This window comes from Macaca nemestrina, chromosome X, assembly GCF_043159975.1.
Source record: "Macaca nemestrina isolate mMacNem1 chromosome X, mMacNem.hap1, whole genome shotgun sequence".
NCBI classification, from domain to species: domain Eukaryota; kingdom Metazoa; phylum Chordata; class Mammalia; order Primates; family Cercopithecidae; genus Macaca; species Macaca nemestrina.
Genome location: NC_092145.1, coordinates 116,668,660 through 116,692,075, shown reverse-complemented (window position 1 = coordinate 116,692,075; position 23,416 = coordinate 116,668,660). Strand labels below are relative to the sequence as shown.

Below are 23,416 nucleotides of genomic sequence, written 5' to 3'. Positions count from 1 at the left end.
CCTTTTTTTCAGTTAGAGGTAGCTTTTTCACTTTTGGCAAAAAGACTGTCTATAAAGTGTGCGATATTGTTGACTTCAACTTTGATTATCTATGAGACTGTGGCCTCTTCCCACTTGTTTAAGTGTCTTGGTAACTCTGAGTGGAAAAATGTCAAACCAAAGTGCTTTTTTCCATTCTCTCACTCAACAACGATCACCACAGAAGACTTCTGTGACCAAATGTGGAGTGGGTTTTCCCCACATATGAAGCAAGCAAGCAATTCTATAGCAGACACCAGCCATGTGTCCTCTGAATTCAATTCAATTCTGACAGTATCTACCTGGAGATAGCTTCTGATCCTACAGGTTGAGGGCTCAGTCTCCAAGACTGTCCCCCACCTTCAGATGTCAGTCACAAGTCCAGCTTCCAGAACTTCTGACCAATCTGCTTCCAGTTGACGTTCCTACAACCCCTTTGAGTTTGATTAATTTGCTACAGTGGCTCACAGAACTCAGGGAAACATGTTTACTGTTTTATTATAAAGGATATTACAAAGGGTACAGAGGACGAGGTGCATAGGGCAAGGGATGTGAGAAGGGGCATGGAGCTTTCATGCCCTCCCCAGGCATGCCATTCTCAAGGAACCTCCAGTTGTGCAGATATCCAGAAGCTCCCAGAACTCGGTCCTTTTGAGTTTTTATGGAGGCTTCATTATGTAGGCACAATTGATTAAATCATTGGCCACTGGTGATCAATTCAACCTTCAGCCCCTTGCCTCATCCCCTCCCTGGAGGCTGGGGGTGGGGCTGAAAATCCCAACCCTCTAATCCTTCCATGGTCTTTCCTGTGACCAACCCCATCCTGAAGCTACCTAAGGGCTGCCAGCTATCAATCATTGGCATCAAAGAACATCACTCTGGAGATTCTAAGAGTTTTTAAAGTTGTATGCCAGGAAACTGGGATGAAGATCAAATATATATTTCATGATATCACAGTTACCTCATACATCTCATGGTTTAGGGTCTGCACAAGGACATTTTCTCTTGTCTGGTCAATGTAGATCACAGGCCTCTCCAGCTTCACTCGGTCTCCAAGGAGGTCCATTATCCGCTCGCTCACTTGACCAGATCCGCCCACAAATTTCCTCTCCTGGAAAGAGAAAAGGAGGTGAAAGAGAAATCCAGAGATGGGCATAAGTTGCTAAATTGCTAGTTGTCTTCACATATCTCTACTCTGAGATGTCTAACATTTCATTTTGAGGCTGTGAATAGTGGCTTTCACCATGGTTTTCTAACTAGGAATTGCTGTCTTTAGACAAAATTACAGGATTTCTAAGTTACTTTACAAGCTATGCTCTTGTAGATTCCCAGGCTCCAACCTTAGCTGGACATCTTCAGAATGACCCCTATGTCCCACCTTTCTGGTCACCACCCCTGCTGTCTGTCCTATCTGCAGTCTTTTGTTGGGAGCTGGACCTGGTGAAGCTGTACCTAAAGCTCTTCCCTAGCTTGCCTGAGCAGACCTAAGCCTGATTTCCCTTGCTCTGTGGCTCAAGCACAGAACTTCCCTGCCTCCCACCATGTCCCTTTCCCCCAGACCAGCCTACTCTCTGTTGCAGGCTGCCCATCTTATCCTGGGTCAGATGCCTGCTGCCTCTGTAGCCACCGAAGTCATTTCACCTCACTGTACTCACCTGCCCTGAGTCTTGCTAAAACTTCCAAATGTTCTACCTGGCTATGCACACAGTTGACCTGACTGCCTATTCCTTAATTTTCAGTTAAGGTTAGAGAAGGAGAAGGAGAGGGAGAAAGAGAAAAGGAGGAGGAGAAAGAGGAGGAGGAGGAGGAGAAGAGAGAGAAAGAAGAGGAGGAGGGAGAGAGAGAAGAACAGAACATGACAACCAAGCAGATTATCTAAGAACTCCAATCTGTTCCTACTGTGTCTAGCACAGTGCCTTATACAGTGCTGGGGCTCAAGAAATGGGCATTGAATGAACGAATAGATCAACGAATTCCATGCATAGTATGTGTTTTAAATTGAAAATGCATTTCTGACTTTCCTTTATAAACTTTCCAAGAAGTGCTCAAGATAAGCTTACTTCAGATGGTCTCCTACAAACTTACCAAATAATAATTGAGTGTATGGAAAATGGCAACGGTGCATAAAGAGAGACAAGTCTAGTTTTAAAATTACATTGGAAACTGGGTTCTCACAGTGGGTACCTGACAACAGACTGTGCCTTACAAGAAACACTTTGAGCTGCCATGGTAATGCTGTAAAAGCCACAAGCCTGCTTCCCACTTCAGCAGTTCATGATTGAAGGATGATGCTGATCTTTCATTTCAGTAGCAGTGTTTTTCCATTGGGACGGTGGGGGAGTGGATGGATACCTGTCCTCCATTCGTTGTCGAGATGATTCTGGTTGTGCCTCCACACTGCTTCACATACCACAGGAACCAGAGAGCAGAGACCTCATGGGTCTCTGCAGTGACACACAGGTTCACAAAGAGAGTGCCAAGCTGCTTTGCAGATCTGCACAGGAAGAAACAAGAGCAAAATTGGCAAATGCAGGAGAGCAGCTTCTTAATTCTCTAAAAATTATTTGAGTAATACATTTTCTTGGTTAAGTTTAGCACAATGTGGTAAGGTCAAAAAATTGTCACTAGAATCTAATATTACAAAACATGACATCAGAGGCTTTTGAAATATCATATTATTTTCCCTGTAAACAAAACACCTTACTCAGAATCAGCTTGTATTCCAGATTCTGTGCTTTCATGATTTCTCCCTACATTCCTGCTGCTCTTCCAGTGATCCCCATCTCAGTAAAAAGCACCACCATTTACTCAATGGCAAAAGCCAACACTCTAGAAATCAAACATTATTCCTCTCTTTCCATCGATCTTCCCCCATCCAATTCATTGGGAAGTCCCATTATCTCTCACCACATCACTCCACCTTCACCACAAATTTAGCATCCATCTCTTTCCAGGAGTACTGCAATTACTTCCTCCAGACTGGCCTCTCTGCCTCCATTCATCCTCACCTGGTATCTGTTCACCACACTCAAAACCGGAGGCTTTTCCCTCCCTCCCTACCATGGTGCTCTCTCTGAAGTGTAAATCAAATCATGTCATTTTCTTGCTTAAAAAAATCTCCATTGTTATCCTATTAAAACCAGAATAAGGATTTAGATCTTACACCATGGCTTCCAGAGCCCTATGTGATCTAGCCCATGCCTACCTTTTCTGCCTCATCTTGTACCCTCTTCTTTTTACTCTGTTTCCTTAGAAAGACATATTCTCAATTGTCTATGAAAATGACCACTGGTTTCCATATTCCCAGCACCCTGACATTCTCTATCATTTTGCTACTGTATAGTATCTTTATAACTCTTTTCACTGTCTGAAATGGTCTTGATTATTGGTTTATTCTTTTTAATTGCTGTCTCCCCCCACTAGAATATCAACCTATGAGAACAAAGATCTTATGTTTGTCACTCACCATAGTGTCCCCGTTAACAAATGCCTGGAACACTGTAAGCACTCAATAATTACTTGTTGCATGATTGAACAAATGAATGATTGATGAGAAATATCAGTTAAACAGTATTTTTTAAACATCCATAACGTGCAAAGGATATGCTAGATGCTGTACCAAACACAAAATTAGTCACAGTTATCTATTCAGTTATTTTACTGCCTAACAGAAGACAAGCTCAAATAATGGATGAGGGGACAAGCAATTCATAGAGCATAAATGAGTAAGCTTTTGCTTGACATTGGCAGGTAAATGGTGAGAGGTTATCACCTATCAGGAAGCACATCAGAAAGCAAATAATCTCATCCAATTTCAAGGACTCCATTATATCTAGCACATCCTAAAATTCATCAGTAGTAATGTGCACTCTGGGATATCTTTAATAAGGTCCAATCCCCCTTTTGACTTTGACATGAAGTTTGCATATTGTTAATCTTGTTATTTCTGAGGCAGAATTTTCCATCTGGTAATGTTGACAATGGGTGAAATAAATGATACTGTCTTCCATTTATTGAGCTCTTTCCATACTCCATTGTCTTTAAAATCACTATCTTGTTAAATTGTTGCAACAACCATATCAAATATCTATTATTTTTCCAAGTTCACATGCTAGAAAACGGAGTCTCGGACAGTTTAGGAGTACATAATGGCACAACTTCAAACCAGATCATACTTGACTCAAAACTCATGCTTTTGATACCCCAAAATGTTTTCTAATTAGTCAGCTGACAGCCTTGGAAGTACAAATACTCACCAAGGGGCATCTCTCTACTTTACTGTATCTTGACCCTAGAAGTTTGTAGAATCATGCCTAACACACATATCAGTTATTGACATTATTTGCAGCCGTAACAACCTGACAGCCCATCTATGACAGTCCCCATCATTATAGCCTGTGAAATGGTGTCATATATACATTAAAGTGACTTACAGTTAGTTTTGTAAGATTTCTCAGGATAATTGAAGGGATGGAAATTGTTAACTCATGACTTCCTTGTGGAGGCAATTTGTAATATCTAACTAAAACAAATATCCAGAAGTCAATTTAAAATAAAAGTAGTATTTTATTTGCTGCTTCCTAAAATCCAATTTCTTTTGTTCCTATTTTTTAAGTGGATTGAGGGGCATACAGTAAAGGGGGTAATAAATAACTGAAACTTAACATTGGCCCAGCTGGAGAGCCAATATTTAACAAAAATATTGCTGGAATTCTAGTTGTTATTGTTGCCAATTTGGTGGGAAAGAAATAATTTTGGTTTGAACTAAAGGGAGATCTAAAAGTAATTCTGAAGGGCCAGTCTCTTCCTAATCCTTTATTTGAATTTACTCTAGGAGCTTCAGTAAGAAAAGAAATAAGAACAATATTTGAAGGATGGAAGGTCAAGGAAGTTAGTGCAATAATATTTCTGAATTTTTTGCCCTGTTGACTTTTTAAAAGATAAATGTTATAATATTTTTCTACATGAAAAATACATACACATTATATAAAATTTGGAAAATTTTTAAGATAAAAAGATGAGAGAATGAGTATCTTCCATATTTCTGCCCCTCCAGAAGATAATTACTAGTCTCATTTTGATGCATTTTTTTCTAAGTATAGGTCTTTTAAAAAATGTTTTTACATAGCTGTGATCACATTGAAAATACAGTTCATGTTTGTGAAGTGCACTTTGTAAATGACAATACCTGAAAGAATAATCAACATTAGTCTTGGAATGTATGATTGTGCTTTGGTCTGAATAATAATAGACTGGATATTCTGGGGCTTACTTCATTTAAATCCAGGAAATAATACTGTGTGTATCTTGCTTGGGAAGAGTTAGAAAATTGTCTTGTGTTCTTATACTCCTAGTATCTCAGAATGCTTTATTTTGTCAAATGGCAACTTAGAATATTCACTAAGTGGAGGACTAGGCCAAGGGCTATGATAGAAAATGTCAAGTTCCTGTGATCCCAAAGACATATGATTGATTTTATCACCAAGAAACTTAAAAGTTCTCTAAGGAGAAAAGACCTAACTGAATTTATTAAAAGCTTTTCATAACAGGAGTTATAAAAAAATTCAGATAATTATATACTTATTATATTTTGAAAATCTAAAGTATATAATTTAAACCTAAATACTACAATTTTATTACAATTAAAATAAATTATATTGCACACTACATTCTCATAGAAGTGTTAGATAGCATTAGATAAATGTTTAAAAGAATATAATTAATAACAGGCATTCTTTTCATGACATAAAAGGATTTTACTCTTCCAAAATTGGTTGCTTTTAAAGGTTGAAGACATAGGAGAGGCACAAAGATGTTTATTATAGAGTATGGTATAATAATAATAATAATAACAAAAAACAGAAAGTACCCAATGTGTTGAACAGGATGTTAATGGACAAATACATTACGTATTCATTTTCCATGGAATATTCTGGTACCATGAAATATGATGTTTAAAGAATAATTTTTAATGATGTAAAGTTTTTAAGCATTTTAAAAATAAATGCTTGCATAGTAATATTAAACGTTAAAAATATTTCAATGGATGTCCGCTGCTTTTGCAGTGCATATATAAATAGTTGCTTTTAGAAATGAGATCATATACCATACCACAACAGCCTGCTTTTCTATGTGCTTAATATTACTATTTTTTCCAGTCATTAAATATTCCTCTACAACACGATTTTTTAAAACCCTCGAGTATTGAATTTTTTAGATGTTCCATACTTGATTCTGCCGATTTATTATTGGGTTTTCCGATCCTCTCTTTTAAAAATAATGCTTTGGATCTGCCTCTTTCACTCTTTCTCCCTCTCTCCTTCTCTCCCTGTATGCCTCTCTCTTCTTTTGTCTCACGTTCTTAAAGCTAAATTATTAGAAGCTGAATTTTTATATCAAAAAGTATATGAATTTTATGTATTTTGATTATTTCCATTTTTTAGATTCAGATATTCTAAAAGCTTGTTTTTACTTTTAGTTGGCAGTGAATGATGCCTAAAAATGAAGACATTAACCCCACAGCCAAACATATTCTCAACTAACGCTCTTCAGCAAGGCAGGGCAGTCTCCTTGAATTTGGCTTCCATTTTTCTTGTTTTGTTTACCACAAATTTACCATGTGCTTGAATTGGAACCCTCATAATCCTTTCCATTTTCCCTGCTGTCCAAGAGCAGTGCGGCCTCTCCACGTGGTCTGTCTATACAAGCCTTCACAATTTCTCTACAATTCCCAGTTCTGCCAACAAGAATTTAATGCTTATCTCATGGGTACTTGTTTTTTCACTAAAGGGGAACAGCCAGTCCAGTCACACATGTTTCCCCTGTAGTTGTGAACTATCTACAAAGGCTTTAGAGGTTCCTCTTTAAGTCCTTGAAGAGTTGCACTACATCACACAAGGTATGGCAAATGCACACGCTAACCATCTCCACATTTGACCACCAGTGAAGAATACAAAAATTGTCCTATATCAACAACTTCATAAATGAGAGCTTTAAGCTGATGGTCTTTAAGCTGTTTTATATAAAGAAACTAGTACCTTCTGGTCTGTTCTGAGGACTTCACAGGGTAATACTACCTTTGTGATACAAAACTATTCCAAAGAAGTAAGTTGTATGTACAGATATCTTCAGGGTAGGAGCCAATTCCAATGGTTTTCAGCATTCTACTTGGCTGGTGGTGTGGTTTTAGACACAAAGCAGCTACTTGTTCCATACTTGTTGAATGGTATTGCTAAATGAACCTGAAAGGTGGTCACAATAAATGCCTGTGCCTAATGGCAAGACTTACTCAGTCCAGCAGACCTTGTCCAGCAGCTCCTTCATTGTCATGTTGTCCCACTCTTCTGCAAGGGGAGCCTTCCATGGGGCATCACTGGGAATCTACATTCAGATGAGGATTCCAAGGAGAAAGACAAATGCAATTTTCTATTTTATTTTATTTATTTTTGTAATTTTCCATTTTAAATAACTATTCAAATAGTATTAAAAACTCTACCTTAAAGAGGAAAAATGTTAAGTTTTCCAAATTCATCCAATATTGCTTTTACTGCATAATTAATGCTGTCTATGTAGCTTTCCTATTATAAATCGGTACCACTCAAGCATATTTAATTTGTGATAAAACTTCCTGCACAATAAATAGAGGCATGTTGTAACTGGGCTATTTCTAGATATGGATTCCTAAGTTACTAACTTCTAGAGAACATTCATAAATTTAACTCTTTAACAAGGATCACAGAGCTGCAGCAAATCATGTCTATGGAGCTTTCAGTTAAGCTTTATGTGTGTTCAGGAACAGAAAACCAAACACCACATGTTCTCACTCATAAGTGGGAGTTGAACAATGAGAACATATGGACACAGGGAGGGGAACATCACACACTAGGGCCTGTTGAGGAGTGGGGGGCAAGGGGAGGGAAAGCATTAGCACAAATACCTAATGCATGTGGAGCTTAAAACCTAGATGACGGGTTGATAGGTGCAGCAAACCACCATGGCACATGTATACCTATGTAACAAACCTGCACGTTCTGCACATGTATCCTGGAACTTAAAGTAAAAGAAAAAAAATGCTTTATGTGTGATTACTTATGACTTGTTTGGGCATGGTGGTGAATCAAAGACCCAGAAGTCTAATTTTGCTATGTACCGAAGATTTCCAAACTTTGAAACATCTTTCCAAGAAGGCTGAGTGGCACCCAATCTCCTGCCCACTCATCATTAGTATACAAATATCAATCTGTTTGACATCTTATTATTGCAGAGGTTAGAAACAAGTTCATTCATTCATTTCACAAATCTTTACTGCTACTGTGTGCTCACAATGTGCTAGGTGTTGGAGATATATTGTACTTTCTTTCTTTGAAGGACTAAACGTATTACAAAACAAAAAATACAAATATAGTCAAAGAAGCTTTACCTCTCGCCCCATATCATCCATTGTCCTCCAAAAGTTGTTATGATCTAAGTAGGTAATTGGATTCCACACAGGTGGGAACGGCCCCCTGAAGGGGTATGATTTGCCCTGTGAGATATAAGATATTTTAAAAAGGAAATATTTACTACAATGTAAAAGTAGATAATCTGCCAAATTGGTAAATGTCTGCAAGCAAAATCATGTGAGTTATCAATATGTGATACACACTCAACTTTTTAGCTCCTTGTGTCCTCAGAACCCCACTTAACGTTTTAGCATAGAGATTTCCAGCAAAATTCTGTGTTAATTAAGTTCACTGCCACACCAAGCACGGTAAAGAGGTTTCTCTCTGAAATTGGAGCCCTTAGCATATAAAATTTAAATACCAGTACATAAGTGGAGTTAACCTAAGGAAATCTTGTTTGCCAATGGTACTTGCAAATATCTCAGAGTCAGGAGCCTCTGTGTGCCTGGAGAGTCAGAAAATTATAACTATAAGCATTATATAACTTAGAAGGGGATGAAAAATCAATCACGAGAATGCAACCATCTGTTAGAAGAACCACAAAACAGGGCCCAGAAAGCTTTCCCAAGGACTCAGATGTGCTAGGTAAACACAGGAGTTCCCAGAGACCAGCAAAGTCAAAGCAGAAAGATTAGACAACTTCAAGCTTCTCTTCCAGACATGTTTACACCACCTGGTTCTTCCCACAGGGATACCTCGACACAGAAGTAAAGGGAACACATCATTCCAAGGATTAAAAATAAATAATCTCTAGGAGGATTAACCTGCTGATGGCACTTAAGAGACATACACAAAAATCACTTTGGGTCAATCTGAAAACCCAAGTCAGAAGCCAGGCTGTGCATTCTGACAGCATCTTTCAACCGAATCAGAATAACTTAAAGTTGTCAGTCAACAAAAACTTCCGCAAAACTCTGAGTCATTCAACAAAGACGCATCTTCTGTTGATGTTGTAGGCAGAGAAACTAGAATTGTGTAATAAGAGATTTCATATTTGTTCTTGTATTAATTCTGTGGCCATGTTGGTCTTCTGTCTCCAATAAGGCCATAAGATTCTCAGGGAAGGGTTGAGATACAGCTTTTTGTTTCTTCTCAGCCAGGATTCCTTAGAGAAACAGAACCAACAGGAGATAGATAGATAGATAGATAGATACATACATACATACATACATACATAGGTAGAAACTACATAGACATATACACATAGATAGATGATATAGATACAGATATAGATAGAGAGAGAGAGACAGAAACAGAGAAAGAAACAGAGACAGAGAGAAGGATTCAGATTTATTTTAAGGAATTAGCTTATGTTGTTTGAGAGGGATGGCAAGTCCAAAATCTGTAGGGTAGGTCACGGACCCAGGGAAGAGTTGCAGTTTGATTTCAAAGGCAGTCTGCTGGCAGAATTCCCTCTTTTCCTGGGAGACATCAATCTTTTTCTCTTAAGGACTTCAACTGATTGGAGAAGGTCCATTCACATTATGGAAGGTAATCTGCTTTGCTCCAAGTCTACTGATTTAAATGTTAACCTTATCTTAAAAATAGCTTGACAGAAACATTAGAATAATGTTTGTCCAAATATCTAGACAAGTTGACATAAAAAATTAACTGCCACCCTTCTTAATTAACACTATTGAGGTGTACTTTACATACAATGTACTCATTTTATTTTAGTTTAGTTTCCATATTTTTTATAGTTAAAAGTTATTTTAAAATTTTAACCTGCCATTAAAACTGTATATATTTATAATATACAACATAATATTTTGAAATATGTATACCCTGTGGAATGGTTAAACTGAGCTAATTCCATATGCATTACCTTACATACCTATCATTTTGGGAGGTGAGAACACATAAAATCTATTCTCTTAGCAATTTTCAAGACTACAATACATTGTTTTTAACTAAAGTTACTATGTTGTACAATAGATCTCTTGAACTTATTTCTCCTATCTAACTAAAATTTTGTATCCTTTGACCAATATCTCCTCAACAATGTACCCACATTAAATAATTTAACATGCAATTTGGGGAGTTATGACACATGTATACACCTATGTAACTACCACTCCAATCAAGATATAAAACATTCCTATCACTCCAGAAAGTTCCCTCTTTCCCCTTCCTAGACAATCCCTGTCCCCTTTCTGGCCCTGGGCAATCACTGTTCAGTTTTCTGTCACTATAGATTGTTTTTGCCTGTTTTCACATTTTTTAATGGACTCATACAAGATGTACACCTTTGTATCTGGCGTCTTTTGCTCAGCATGATATTTCTGAGGTTTGTCCAAGTTTCCGTTTGTTCCTCTTTATTGCTAAGTAGTAGTCCATTGTATGGATGTACCATGGTTTGTTTCACCTGTTGATAACTATTTCTAGTTTTGATCTGCTGTGAATAAAACTGCTATAAACATTCTTGTACAGGTCTTTTTGTGTACATATATTTTTTCTTCTCTTGGGTAAATGCCCAGTAGGGGAATGGCTGAGTCACATGATGGGTGTATGTTTAACTTTTTAAGTTTAATAGTGTTCCAAAGTTGTTGCACTGCTTTACATTACCAACAGCAATGCATGAAAGTTCTAGTTGATCAGCATACTGACACTTGCTGACTTTTCTTTTATGCTTTATGTTTTAAATATAGTTTCTATTTGTTTTACACATTTTTACAAAGTAATTTGTTTTACAAATTTTTACAAAATAACTTTGTTTTACAAAGTAATATTTGTTTTACAAAAAAAGTTGCAAAGACAGTACAGAAAGTTCCCATATACCTTTCACCTAGTTTTCTCTAATGTTAGCATCTTACATTACATGGTACATTGACCAAGACCAGGAGATCGACACTGGTAGATCACTATATACTAAACTTCAGATTTTATTTGGATTTCACCCATTTATCCACTAAACATTCTTTTTCTGTTGCAGGATCCCATCCAGGATATCACATTTCATTTAGTTGTCCTGTCTTCTTAGTGTCTTATGGTCTGTGATAGTTTCTCAGTAGTCCCTCATTTTTCATAACCTTTGAAGTTTGAAGAATGCTGGTCAGTTATCCGGTAGAATATCCCTTAATTTGGATCTGTCTGAAGTTACATTTTTTTTTTCATTTTTAGATTGGGACTATGAATTTTGGGGAAGACTACCACAAAGACCAAGTGCTCTTTTCATCATGTCACCTCAGAGGGCACGTGATATCAACATGACCTATCATGGATGATGTTAACCTTGATTCCTTGCTTAGGGTGGTGTCTGTCAGGTCTCTCCACTGTACAGTTGCTATTCACCCCTATTCTATGCTCTGTTCTTTGGAAGAGAGTCATTAAGTTCAGAACATCCTCAAGAGGGGATGGTGGGAGCTAACCTCCACTTTCTGGAGACGGAGAAACCCCACAAATTTTTTGAATTCTTTTCTAAGGAAGGTTTTCCTCTTTTCCCCCTTTACTTGCTTATTCAATCATTTATTTATAACAGTGGGCATATGTATGTGTGTTTCATACCTTGTGTTATAATCCAACACTATATTATTTATTTGTTGCTCAAATTATTCTACTTCTGAGCACTCCTTCAGGTCGGCTCCCTGTGTCCCTTTGACATGCCCCCATCCTTTTGTCTGTTGAGCATTTATTTTCATTTCTGGCACTAGAAGATTCTCCAGACTCATCTTCTGTTTTTTCTGCCCAAGTCCTAGGATCTGTCCTTTGTCCAAGAAGCCTTTCCTTTTATCAAGAGAGTGGTATTTAGAAGCAACTTCTGGCTGCTGAGTGCAAGCTGATTTTGTTTTATAATCAGCTTTATTGAGAAATAATTCATGTTCCATACAACTTGCATGCTGACCTGAAAACCTCCACTTATCCCTCCTCCATTAGAGTTCAATACATAAAACTTGCTCAGCAGAAACCTGTGGATTGATCCAGGGACCATTCCCCACGAAGAAGAAGTCAATCCCCATTCTAGCTCTGCCTCGCCTAAGATGACTGACACAGAGTAAGACAGTTGCTTAATCTTCCAGGCCCCAGATATCAGTCTTTGTGATTCAACATCTATTGACTCCATTGTCTTCTTCCAGGAAGTATGCCCAGATTACCATAAACAGTTGGGTTAGGTGGTCTTCTCAGTGTCCCAGAGCTCTCTGTTTCTCTTTCATCTGCCACTAACTCCACTGCACCAGTTTCATGCATTTACTACTCTACCTCGTTCATTGGGCCCTATGCTGCAAGAGCATGGGCTCTGGAACCAGTCTCCCTGGGTTGAGTCACGGTCTGCCACTCACTAACTGTGTTAAGTTGCTTAACTTCTCTGTGCTTCAGTTAACTCAGTAGTGAAATGTGATCATAGTAACTATCTTGGAGGCATGTTAGAAAGATGAAGTGTGCTGATACATGTAAGTCACTTTGAACAGTGGCTGGCATGTTGTAAGTTCTCAATCAATATTATTACCACAGCTGCTACCATTGTAATTATAATCTTTGTATGCTTAGGATGTGCTGGCAGAGACTGCTGGCACACAGTAGGTTCACAATGCATGCTTGATATAATTTCAGCTGCGTGACCTTGAACTTGTCATTTATTTGACACACAATGTCCCAATTTCTAAACTGATCTTTTGTACTTTGGCTCCTCATGTTATAACTATCTATCCTACTTGTTTTAAGTCTCCCCTTGAACCCAAACCCACTCTGGTCTCTGCAGATTCCTATCAACCGAGTAGTGCCCAACCCTGCCCCCTCAACACAATGCACTTGTACAAAGGGGGTGTGGGATGGAACTTAAATAGCAAAGAACCAAATCAAGCTGCACACTGAGAGCAATGTGCATCTATGACTGGTGTACAAAGTCATCCTTCTGGACTATCAGTATGGCATTGTGCCCACAAAGAGATAAAACCACAAGCAATTGAATAGCCACACCATAAGTGGGAAGAACAGCATAGTTTTGCTTGAACATCCATTAATAAAAAGATAGAGAGGAAGAAATCAGTGTTCAGCCAAACAATTCAATTATTTAGGTTTTTTTTTTTGTTTGCTTGTGCTTGTTTTCATAAACACATTGGTTCAGTCAGAAATCACCAACAGATGACTTGAAGAAGAGTGTGAGCCCAGCAGATGTGGTTAATGTCTGTCTGTCACTGCCAGGGCCTGCACCAGCAACCATGGTAGCTCCTGGAAACATAAAGACAATTGATCCAGAAAGTGAGAGCTCAGTCTGACACATGAGACTTGGCCTGGGAAAAGGTGAAGGACAGCTTTTGGAATAAGGCAGAGTTAACTAACTAACCATGACCTGCATGTGGAGCCCTGCCCAACAAAAGCATCCTGCACATCTATCTATCTATCTATCTATCTATCTATCTATCTATCTATCTATCTATCTATCTATCTATCCATCCATCTATAGAGAGAGATAGAGTCTTGCTCTGTTGCCCAGGCTGGAGTACAGTGGCACAATCTTGACTCATTGCAACCTCTGCCTCCCTGATTCAAGCGATTCTCTTGCCTCAGCCTCCTGAGTAGCTGGGATTACAGGTGCGCACCACCACGCCTGGCTAATTTTTGTAATTTTAGTAGAGACGTGGTTTCACCATATTGGCCAGGCTGGTCTCAAACTCCTGACCTCAGGTAATTCACCCACCAAAGCCTCCCAAAGTGCAGGAATTACAGGTGTGAGTCACCGCACCCAGCCACATCCTTCTATATTAACCTCCCACCAGAACGCATAAGATGGGCACCTCTCCACCATCCCTCCTTCCTTTCCCCAGAGATAAATTATTTGTACAGTACATGTCATATGGAAGTGCTGTGATGTGGGTGGTAAGGGGCCCCTTCCAAGACTCTAGCTGACAGATCCCATCTGAATAACCCAGTTGAAATGTCACCTTAGCTGAATTATAGCGATTTTCATTCAATGGGGTCCCAAAAACATTGAGGTTTGCTCAAATAGCAATAATTCCAGCAATGCAATGGTGTCAAAGACCAGCTGTTAAAGCCCTCCTAACTCAGGAATGTTCTTAGAAAGGAGGTTTGCTCAAAACTCTAAAACCAAAAACAGTAAACGTGTGAGTAAATGGAAACCAAACAATATGTAAAGAAAACTATCATGAAGCAGAATAAAACACTTTATCCTTTAACCTCCTTGGTGTCTTATGTCTAAGCAGGCAACAGCTTAGTTTAGATAAATTCATAAAAACAAGTCTTCTTTTATAAGATTAGGGAAAACTTCTGATAAACACAGGAAAGAGCTATTGTTAGACTCATAAAAGATTGCAAATCTTCAAGTTTCCAGGGAATAAGCTGGGTAAGGAGGAAATGTCTAAGTTTATAAGATTACACATTCTGAGGCAAGAGTTTTGTGCCTCAGATTTGGCCATGATACAAACAGTCCAGTGATTACTATTACTGTTTTGAACATTGTCCGGGGAGGCTTGTTCTTCTGAAGACATCATAAGAAGACATTAGAATAAGTGCTCATCCCAGGATGTGTCTAAGTTACAAAGTCTAATTACATACAGCATTTTTCTTTGATCATTACAGCAGCCCTGTTAGGTAGGTTCAGCAGAAGTTATTTCTTTCTTTTACAGGTAAAAGAAATAAAGCTCAGAGAAGTTTAAATGACTAGATTGAGATCTCATAGCTCATGAGTGAAAGCTATTGGAAGTTCAATTTGATTTACAGTAGCTGCCAGGGTCATTGTCTTCCATCAAGCCAGATGTGAACAAGATATGCAAAATGTAAATTAATGCCACTCACTCATTTTATTTGTTTTAGAAAACAGTTTTTTAATAAAAATATATTATGTTTACTTATAGTAGGGTTATTATTGTTATTTTAAGTAATTAAGTTCTATCAATAAATATTTTTAAGATTCTCAATTTCAATTTATAAGATGGCAAATACAGAGAGATAGAGCCACAAAAACAAAAGCTACTTGGAATTCTTAATAATTTTTAAGAATGTAAAAATGTTAGAGGCTCTGGACTAAAGTCTCATGGGAAGGATTATAAGATGGCTTTTAAGAGACCAACAGAACTGACTTGAACTGGCTCTTCAAAGTAATAGCTGTATGACTACAGGTAAATTGCTCAACATTTGTAAGCTTCGGTTCTCTTATCATTAGAATTGGAATCATGATACCTATCTTGGGTGTACTGTAGGAATAATGGAGATTATACAAGGTACACAGGATGCATGCATTGCTGGATATTGCTGATGGTTTTGTGATTATTATGAGTGTACCATCATTTATACAACCACTTCTTACCCATAAAGCCATGACCACACTTTTGATGAATCTCCTTTGGATGAATTCCTAGCATCAGAATTCCTGCCATGAAAATTTGTCTTTGACTTTTTAAAGCAGACTTCCTGAAAAACAGTAACCAAACTGATGCTCACATGGCCTCATTTTGGAGCCTGTATGTTCAGTTAAAACATTTGAACTCCACTTCCTAGAATCGTCACCTAGTGAGTGAGTGGCTCTCAGAAACAGGCTGGCTGGGTGACAGGTCCATTACTATTGTCAACATCAATGTTCTACATGTCCTTCTCCTCTCCTGACCTCTCTTCTGGAAGCAAAGACCCTACACCCCAATTTCTGCCACATTTGGGAAGCCCTTTTGCCATCATAATATTGATGCTGGACCCAGTCCCTGTCAGTAGAAACAGGTGGCCTAGTCCTTCTCAGATTCAGTTCCTGAGGAGTGACCTTTTTCTCTCAGAATGTCTCCTCTGACGCTCATGGGAACCTTGCCCTTCTAACCATTGGGAGCCAGGGTAAGCCACCCTCCCCTCTATAACTCAATCATTTTTACAGTTATGAATAAGGGTTGTTCTTAGGCAATAAACTAATTTGAAGGACCAGGCTTTCCTTTTGACCTATACTTGCAGTTTGAGAGAAAAGAAAATTAGTCTTCCCCATGAGGGAGGAGGGGAGAAGTCTCACAAACTGTAGTTGGGCAAATGGTTGTCTTCTTCTGTTCGTGTGCCTATTTCACGATCCTTGTTCACATTTCCAATTTTTTAATTTTTAAAACATTTTCTGGGTACATAGTAGGCGTATATACTTATGGGGTACATGAGATGTTTTGATGATACATGCATGCAATGTGTAATAATCACATCATGGAAAATGGGGTATCCATCCCCTCAAGCATTTATCCTTTGTGTCACAAACAATCCAATCATACCCTCTTAGTTATTTTTAAATGTACAATTAAATTATTATTGACTAGAGTCACCCTGTTGTTCCATCAAACAGTAGGTCTTATTCATTCTTTAATTATTTTTTTTTTTACCCATTAACCATCCTTACCTTCCTCTCACCACCATTTCACTATACTTCCCAGCCTCTGGTAAGCATCCTCTACTCTCTATGTCTATGAGTTCAATTGTTTTGATTTTTAGATCCCACAAATAAGTGAGAACATGTGGTGTTTGTCTTTCCGTGCCTGGTTTACTTCACTTAACATAATGATATTCAGTTACATCCATGTTATTGCAAATGACAGGATCTCATCCTTTTTATGGCTGTATAGTACTTCATTGTGTATATGTACCGCATTTCCTTTATCCATTCATCTGTTGGTGGACACTTAGGTTGCTTCCAAATGTTGTCTATTATGAACAGAGCTGCAACAAACATGGGAGTGCAGATACCTCTTTGATATGCTGTTTTCCTTCCTTTGGGGTATATATCCGGCAGTGGAATTGCTGGATCATATGGTAGCTCCATTTTTAGTTTTCTGAGGAACTTCCAAAATGTTCTCCATAGTGGTTGTACTACTTTACATTCCCACCAACATTGTGCAAATATTCCCTTTTCTCTACATCCTTGCGAGCATTTGCTATTATCTGTCTTTTGGATATAAGCCATTTTAACTGGGGTGAGATGCTATCTTACTGTAGTTTTGATTTGCAATGAGGTTGAGCAGTTTTCCACATGTCTGTTTGCCATTTGGATGTCTTCTTTTGAGAAATGTCTATTAAAATGTTTTGCCCATTTTTTGATCAGATAATTAGATTTTTTCTTATAGAATTGCTTGCTAACATTTCTAAGCACCCAGAATTGGCACTGACACTGTCTTCTAATTGCACCATCACATGGGTGAAAGTGGAGTGAGGTGCAGACAATGGCAATGTTGCATTTTTGGAATCTTCCAGCAGCACCACAGCATATGAAAGGCCTGGGATTGTCCACACAGAAAGAAATGGGGAAGATGGGAGTGGTAGTGGCTGAGAAACCAGGCAAAGCCCGGCAGGAATAATAATAAGAAGGAATAATGACAATAAGTAGTATTGAGTGCTTACTCTGTTCAGGCCCTGTTCTGTGCACTTCATATATATTGACTCAATCTTCACAGTGACCCTATGAGATAGGCACCATGTTGTCCTTTTCAGATGAAGAAACTGAGGCATACAGAGATAAATAATTATATTTTGCCTAAGATCTCAAAACTAGTATGTGGTAGCAGGATTTAAATTCAGACATTCAAAGACCAATGCTCTCAATCATGAAACTTCCCAGCCTTTTCTTTCAATTATAATGATTGAACACTATTTGTCAGACACTGGGCTAATAGATTTAAGTTAATTCATTTAATCCTCACAACAACCCAGTGAGTAAGCTGCAGATAGTTAGTTTCATCTTGCAGATGAGTTTCATAGCACAGAGGGTTGAGTAACCTGTCCAAGGTCACACAGCTTGCATACTGCAGAAACTGAATTTAACCTCAGATTTGTGTATGTAGAGCTCACATTCTTTCTTCTTGAACAGCTTTATTGCAGCATAAGTGACATACAATAAATTGCACATGAGTAATAGAATTCAAGCTCTTGTCAGATTCTCTGCTCTATGAGCCACTTCTCATTTGTTCCAAAGATAGTCTGTGGAAGGCATTTAGATCAAGTAACCACTTGAGATTCTTACAAACTAGATAGAAGTGATTCATGGACTCAATGACCAGCCAGATCATTATTGTGGCTGTCCCTCCTGTTCCCATGCATGGCCTAGTCCAGTCCATCCTCGAATGGCTGTCACATCAGTTCATTCCTTCATTCAACAAATATTTCTTGAGTGCCTCCTGTGTGCCTGGCACTGTTCTGGGCACTGGAGGCACAACAGATAAAAGTCTGCTCTCGTGGGAGCTTATATTATAGTAGGTATAAACAAGGAAAAAACTAACAAAACAGACACTACACAAAATAAATAAGAAAATCATGTAGTAGATTAGAAGGTGGAAAGTGCTATGAAGACAAAGTAGCAGGGAAGACAAAGAGGAAGTGTTGGCGGTTCGAGGTTGTTGCAATTTTAATTAAAGTGATATCAAGGAAGTCCTCAAGGAGAAGGTGACAGTTGAATGAAGAGATGAAAGAGGTGAGGGGGGAAATCATGTGAATATCTGGAGGGGAGAAATGCTCCAGGCAGGCAGAGGCCCTAGTAAGTGTCTTCAGACGGGAGCATGAATAGACTGCACAAGAAACCAGAAGGGGGCAGCCTTGTCCTATCTCTTTTCCAACTGGACTGTCCCCTTGCTCACTGGAACAAACTCAAGCTCCTGTACCTGGTTCTCAAGGTTGCCAAAAGAAGGTGGCTGCCAAGAAGAAGGTGCCTTCCAAGAAGAAGGTGGCTGCCTCTGTGCTCTGGTCAAGCAGTTTTCCTGATGTCAGCAGGCTATCCTCTCCTCACCAGTGTATCATCACTGCATCTTTCCTCGAAGGCTTTTTATTTTCTAATATCCATCAGCACAAAGTATAAACTTTCTTTGCAGAGCTCAATACTGACTCCTTCAAGAAACCTTCCAAGCTTCATCTCACCACCCGTCACTGCTCTGCACATAAAGTTCACTCCATTTGAGTCCCTACCATCTTAATTTGTACTTGCCCATGTTATCTTGATAGTACTGTATTCTCTAGGTATTCCATGTGAGTACGTCTTCCCTCTCCAGCTATATCAGGAAATGAACCAATCATCTGTATCGTCCCATAATGCTTAAGAATGTTATATATTCAATTGGTGTTTGACATGCATGGGATGGTTGGATGGATGAATGGATGCTTGGATGGACAGATGTAAGGATGGAAATGGATGGATGAATGAATGGATAGATAGGTGACTGGATAAACAGTACTAAAATAAGAAGAAGTTTTCAGAGTCTGAGTCGGAAGTCTGATTGCTTTCTAAACACAATCAAAATTAATTTATTCTGAAAAAAGTGAAGTGTTTAAACTAAGAAGTTGAAAATTGTATTTCCTTCCTCAAAGACCTGTCTTTGTCCTATTTACCCTCACAATCTGGTGTAAATCCACCTGTAAGTGGAGACAGGTTTGAGTTCCACAGAAGAGTCTCCAAAATTAGTCCGTGCATTGACCTCAAAGAATAAGGGTGTGTGCAGAAGGATGCAGGGTTTTGTGACCGTAATTCTTTATTGCTTGTATTAGCCATTTCCAGCTGTATCACATTTCTAACCATCAGGACATGCCATCATGCCAAGAGGTTGCTTCTAAAGCAGAATAATGCCCATGACTAAAATCAGTTTTTCCGTGCCAACTTTCTCACTCTTTCAATTTGTAAACACATAAGTGTTTATTTGATCGAATAGCACGGGCATCTAAAGTATCTCAATAAATATCATCCCTTTATTGAGGGCATGTAATTTTTGGATGTCCCCAACATATTGCTCAACATGCACACCAGCACTAGCAAAACTCCAGAGTGCTCTGGCCTTGAATAATGTGCTTTTCAAAAATAGAGACAGCTACCTACTAGTGTCAGCTTTTCCAGGAGAAATCTTGGCTCAAATAAAAGGCTGTTTCACCACAATATTAGAGATTATAAGAAAGCTGAAAACTGGAAGCAGTGGTTTTTGTCATTCTCTGGGACAAGGGCTCCTCTGAAAATTGGTTGCGAACCATGAAGTCTCTCCAGTAGAGTGCATACATATAGATAGTATAACACCAGGAGAAGGTACCTGAAGCCTACTCAGGGGCCCTCTCGCCAGAGTCCAGGAATATGAGGTTGAGAAAGCTTGATGACACCACCAAGTGCTGGTGAAGTAAAGAAGCAACCGGAACTCTCATCTTTTGCTAATGGTAGTGTAATGTAGTATATTCCCCTTTGGAAAACTGGCAGTATCTACTAAAGCTGCATATACACATTACTATGACCCACTTCTAGGTATATGCCCCAGAAAATGTTCTCCAAACACATACATGAAAATGTTAAATATCCGTTAATAGTAATATGGACAAAAAAATGAATTATAGTTCCTTAATGGTCCACCATACAGCTATCCATCAATAGCAATATGGACAAAAAAAGTGCTATAGTTTCTTAATGGTATGCCATATACATCAAGGGGAATAAATCATCTACAAATACTCCTAATAGCATGATTGAATTTCACAGCAAAAATTTACAAAGGCAGCCGGACACAAAGACTACACACTATAAGATTTCTTTTTTATACAGTCTTAAAACAGGGAAAATTAATCTATGGTGATAGAATTCAGGATACTGGGTCTCCTTGGGAATGGGTAATGCCAGTAAAGGAACATGAGGAGGCCTCTGGGGGCTGTAGTGAGATGAAAGCTGGCTTTATGAGTATGTTCATTTTGAAAATTCATCAGCTGTTCATTTATGTTTTGTCTTGTTTTCTGTACATATGTTATACATCAACAAAAATTTACATACTCAGAATAGACTAAAAATCCACTGAATTGTACACTTAAAGTGGTGAACTGCATGGTATGTGAATTAGATCTCAATGAAGCTGTAAGTAAATGAATGGTTTGTGTAACTTCTGAGTTCAGGGTGAGGAAGGTTAGCAGCCAGCAAAGGAGCCCTGGAATGTTGTAATATACAGAAATATACAGTAGATTCATTGACTGCTTGAGTAGAAGGAGACTTCAACTTTCAACTTTCTACAGCCAGCATCACTCTATTGTTACAGCGAAAAGCTTCCTAACCAACCTGATGTACTGTAAAGACATCCATATCACTAGACAAGGTAATTTCTCTAGAAAGGGATGTTCAATGTCCACACTTGCTGTAGGTGACTGACTTCCTTTGAGAGATAAATAAGAGGAAGGGGTTTAAAAATCAAGTTCTTTTTTGGATTCCAGTGGTATTGGATTTGGAGTGGTCACCATAATAGGTGACATAGGCATTGCTGATGTGCTGTGCCAGGCTAGTGGTTGCTAGGCTACCCTGAGGAGAGAGATCCACATTTCTCAGAATCCAGAATGAACTGATTCTATGTTTGATGTCTCCCAGCAAAAGACACTTTTTTCTTTAGTAGATGAGCTTCAGAAGCTTCCAATGCCATCTCCAGTGACTATCAACAAGAGCCTGAGGTCTTCTAGTGTAGCATTTCTTCCTCCCAGAAGTTATTTCTTCTCCTCCTCCTCCTCCTTCTTTTCTCCCCTCTTCCTCTTCCTCTTCCTCCTCCTCCTCCTCTTCTTCTGCTTCTTCTCCCTCTCCTCCTTCTTCTCCTTCTTCTTTTTTCTCTCTCTCTCTTCTTCTTTGTTCTTCTCTCTCTGTCTCTCTCTCTGTTATAGCTCTCTGTTAGTTTTAACTACTGACCAAAATGATTCTTTGGGGAGTCTGGTGAATTTCACTGATTCATTCTATTGTTTTCTGTATCCCCCATCCCCCAATGATTACTTTTACTGCTAGACAATAATAATCCATTCATCTGTAAAGCACAGATTGCCCAAAATCAGTTGCTTGACTTCTTTCTTTTTCTCCTATCCCATACATAATCAGCCATCAAAACGGCCAGTTCTAAATTCAAAATATATCTAAAATCCAATCACTTCTCATCTCCTTGACTGTTACCTCCCTGCTCCAAGCCACTATCAGCTCTAACCTTTATTACTGCATTAACTTTCTGAATTCTCTCTCTGCTTCCACCTTTGGCCCCCAGAATCTCCTAGCAGTCAGAGTGAGTTTTGTAAGATATAATTCAGAACATGTCACTCCCTTGAGAAAATTTCTTCTAATGACTTTTATCGTGCTTACACAAACTCCAAAGTCTCTTCCATGGGCAACACGGCTTTTGTACTTCTCTTTCCCTATCTACCACTCTCTCCTTTTGTTCACTTGCCTCCCTGCTGTTCTTTAGACACACAAACTTATCCCTGCCTGAGGGCCTTTGCACCTGTCATTCCCTCTTTCAAGAACATGCATGTGCCAGATATTCGCAAGGCACTATTTAAATGTCACTTCCTAAGAGATGCTTTTCCTGTCAACCTTTATGATGCTTCATGGCAACTGAGACTATGTGGTACATTTATTCATATATATATATATATATATATATATATATATATATTCTCTCTCTATATGTGTGTGTGTGTATATATATATAGAGAGAGAATATATATATATGTGTGTGTGTGTGTGTGTATATATATATGTATAGAGAGAGAGAGAGAGAGAGAGAGAGAGAGTGCCTCTCCACGCTGGAATGTAATCTCCATGAAGGTAGAAATCTTGTCTTTTTCACTGGTGTATTCCCAGTACCTGGAACAGTATTCATTCAATAAATATTTGAAGAATAAATAAATATCTGATAGTGTGTTCATTTGAAACCATGTTTACAGGCCAGAAGAGATTCAGAGCAAATAGTAACAATGCTCATATAAACAAAGTCATACAATATCTGTCCTTTTGTGTCTGATTTATTTCACTTAACATATCTTCAACATTCATCCATGTTGTAGCATGTGTCAGAATTTCATTCCTTTTTAGGGCCGAATAATACTCCTATATATGGATATACTATACTTTGTTTATCCACGCATCTGTTGATACACAGTTGGGTTGTTTCCACTTTTTGGCTATTATGAATACTGCTGCTTTTTGAACATTTGTGTAGTAACTCATATTACAGACGAGGAGAATAAGTCTTAGGATAAACATCTTTGCCAGGATTACACAGCTGATAAGCAGAGTTCAA

At 38.5% G+C, this 23,416-nt stretch overlaps 1 protein-coding gene across 2 annotated transcripts in view; it reads right to left on the bottom strand.

The window, feature by feature from the left end:
• LOC105463385 (monoamine oxidase B) overlaps positions 1–23,416 on the bottom strand; it is a 123,881-nt gene that overhangs the window by 29,098 nt on the left and 71,367 nt on the right. For both annotated transcript variants that reach the window (XM_011710450.2, XM_011710455.3), the window contains exons 4-7: positions 8,438–8,542; positions 7,307–7,398; positions 2,371–2,512; positions 980–1,129 (exon numbers count right to left, since the gene is read on the bottom strand). In XM_011710450.2, the coding sequence (XP_011708752.1) occupies positions 980–1,129; positions 2,371–2,512; positions 7,307–7,398; positions 8,438–8,542 (489 nt within the window). The remainder of the gene's footprint in view (positions 1–979; positions 1,130–2,370; positions 2,513–7,306; positions 7,399–8,437; positions 8,543–23,416) is intronic.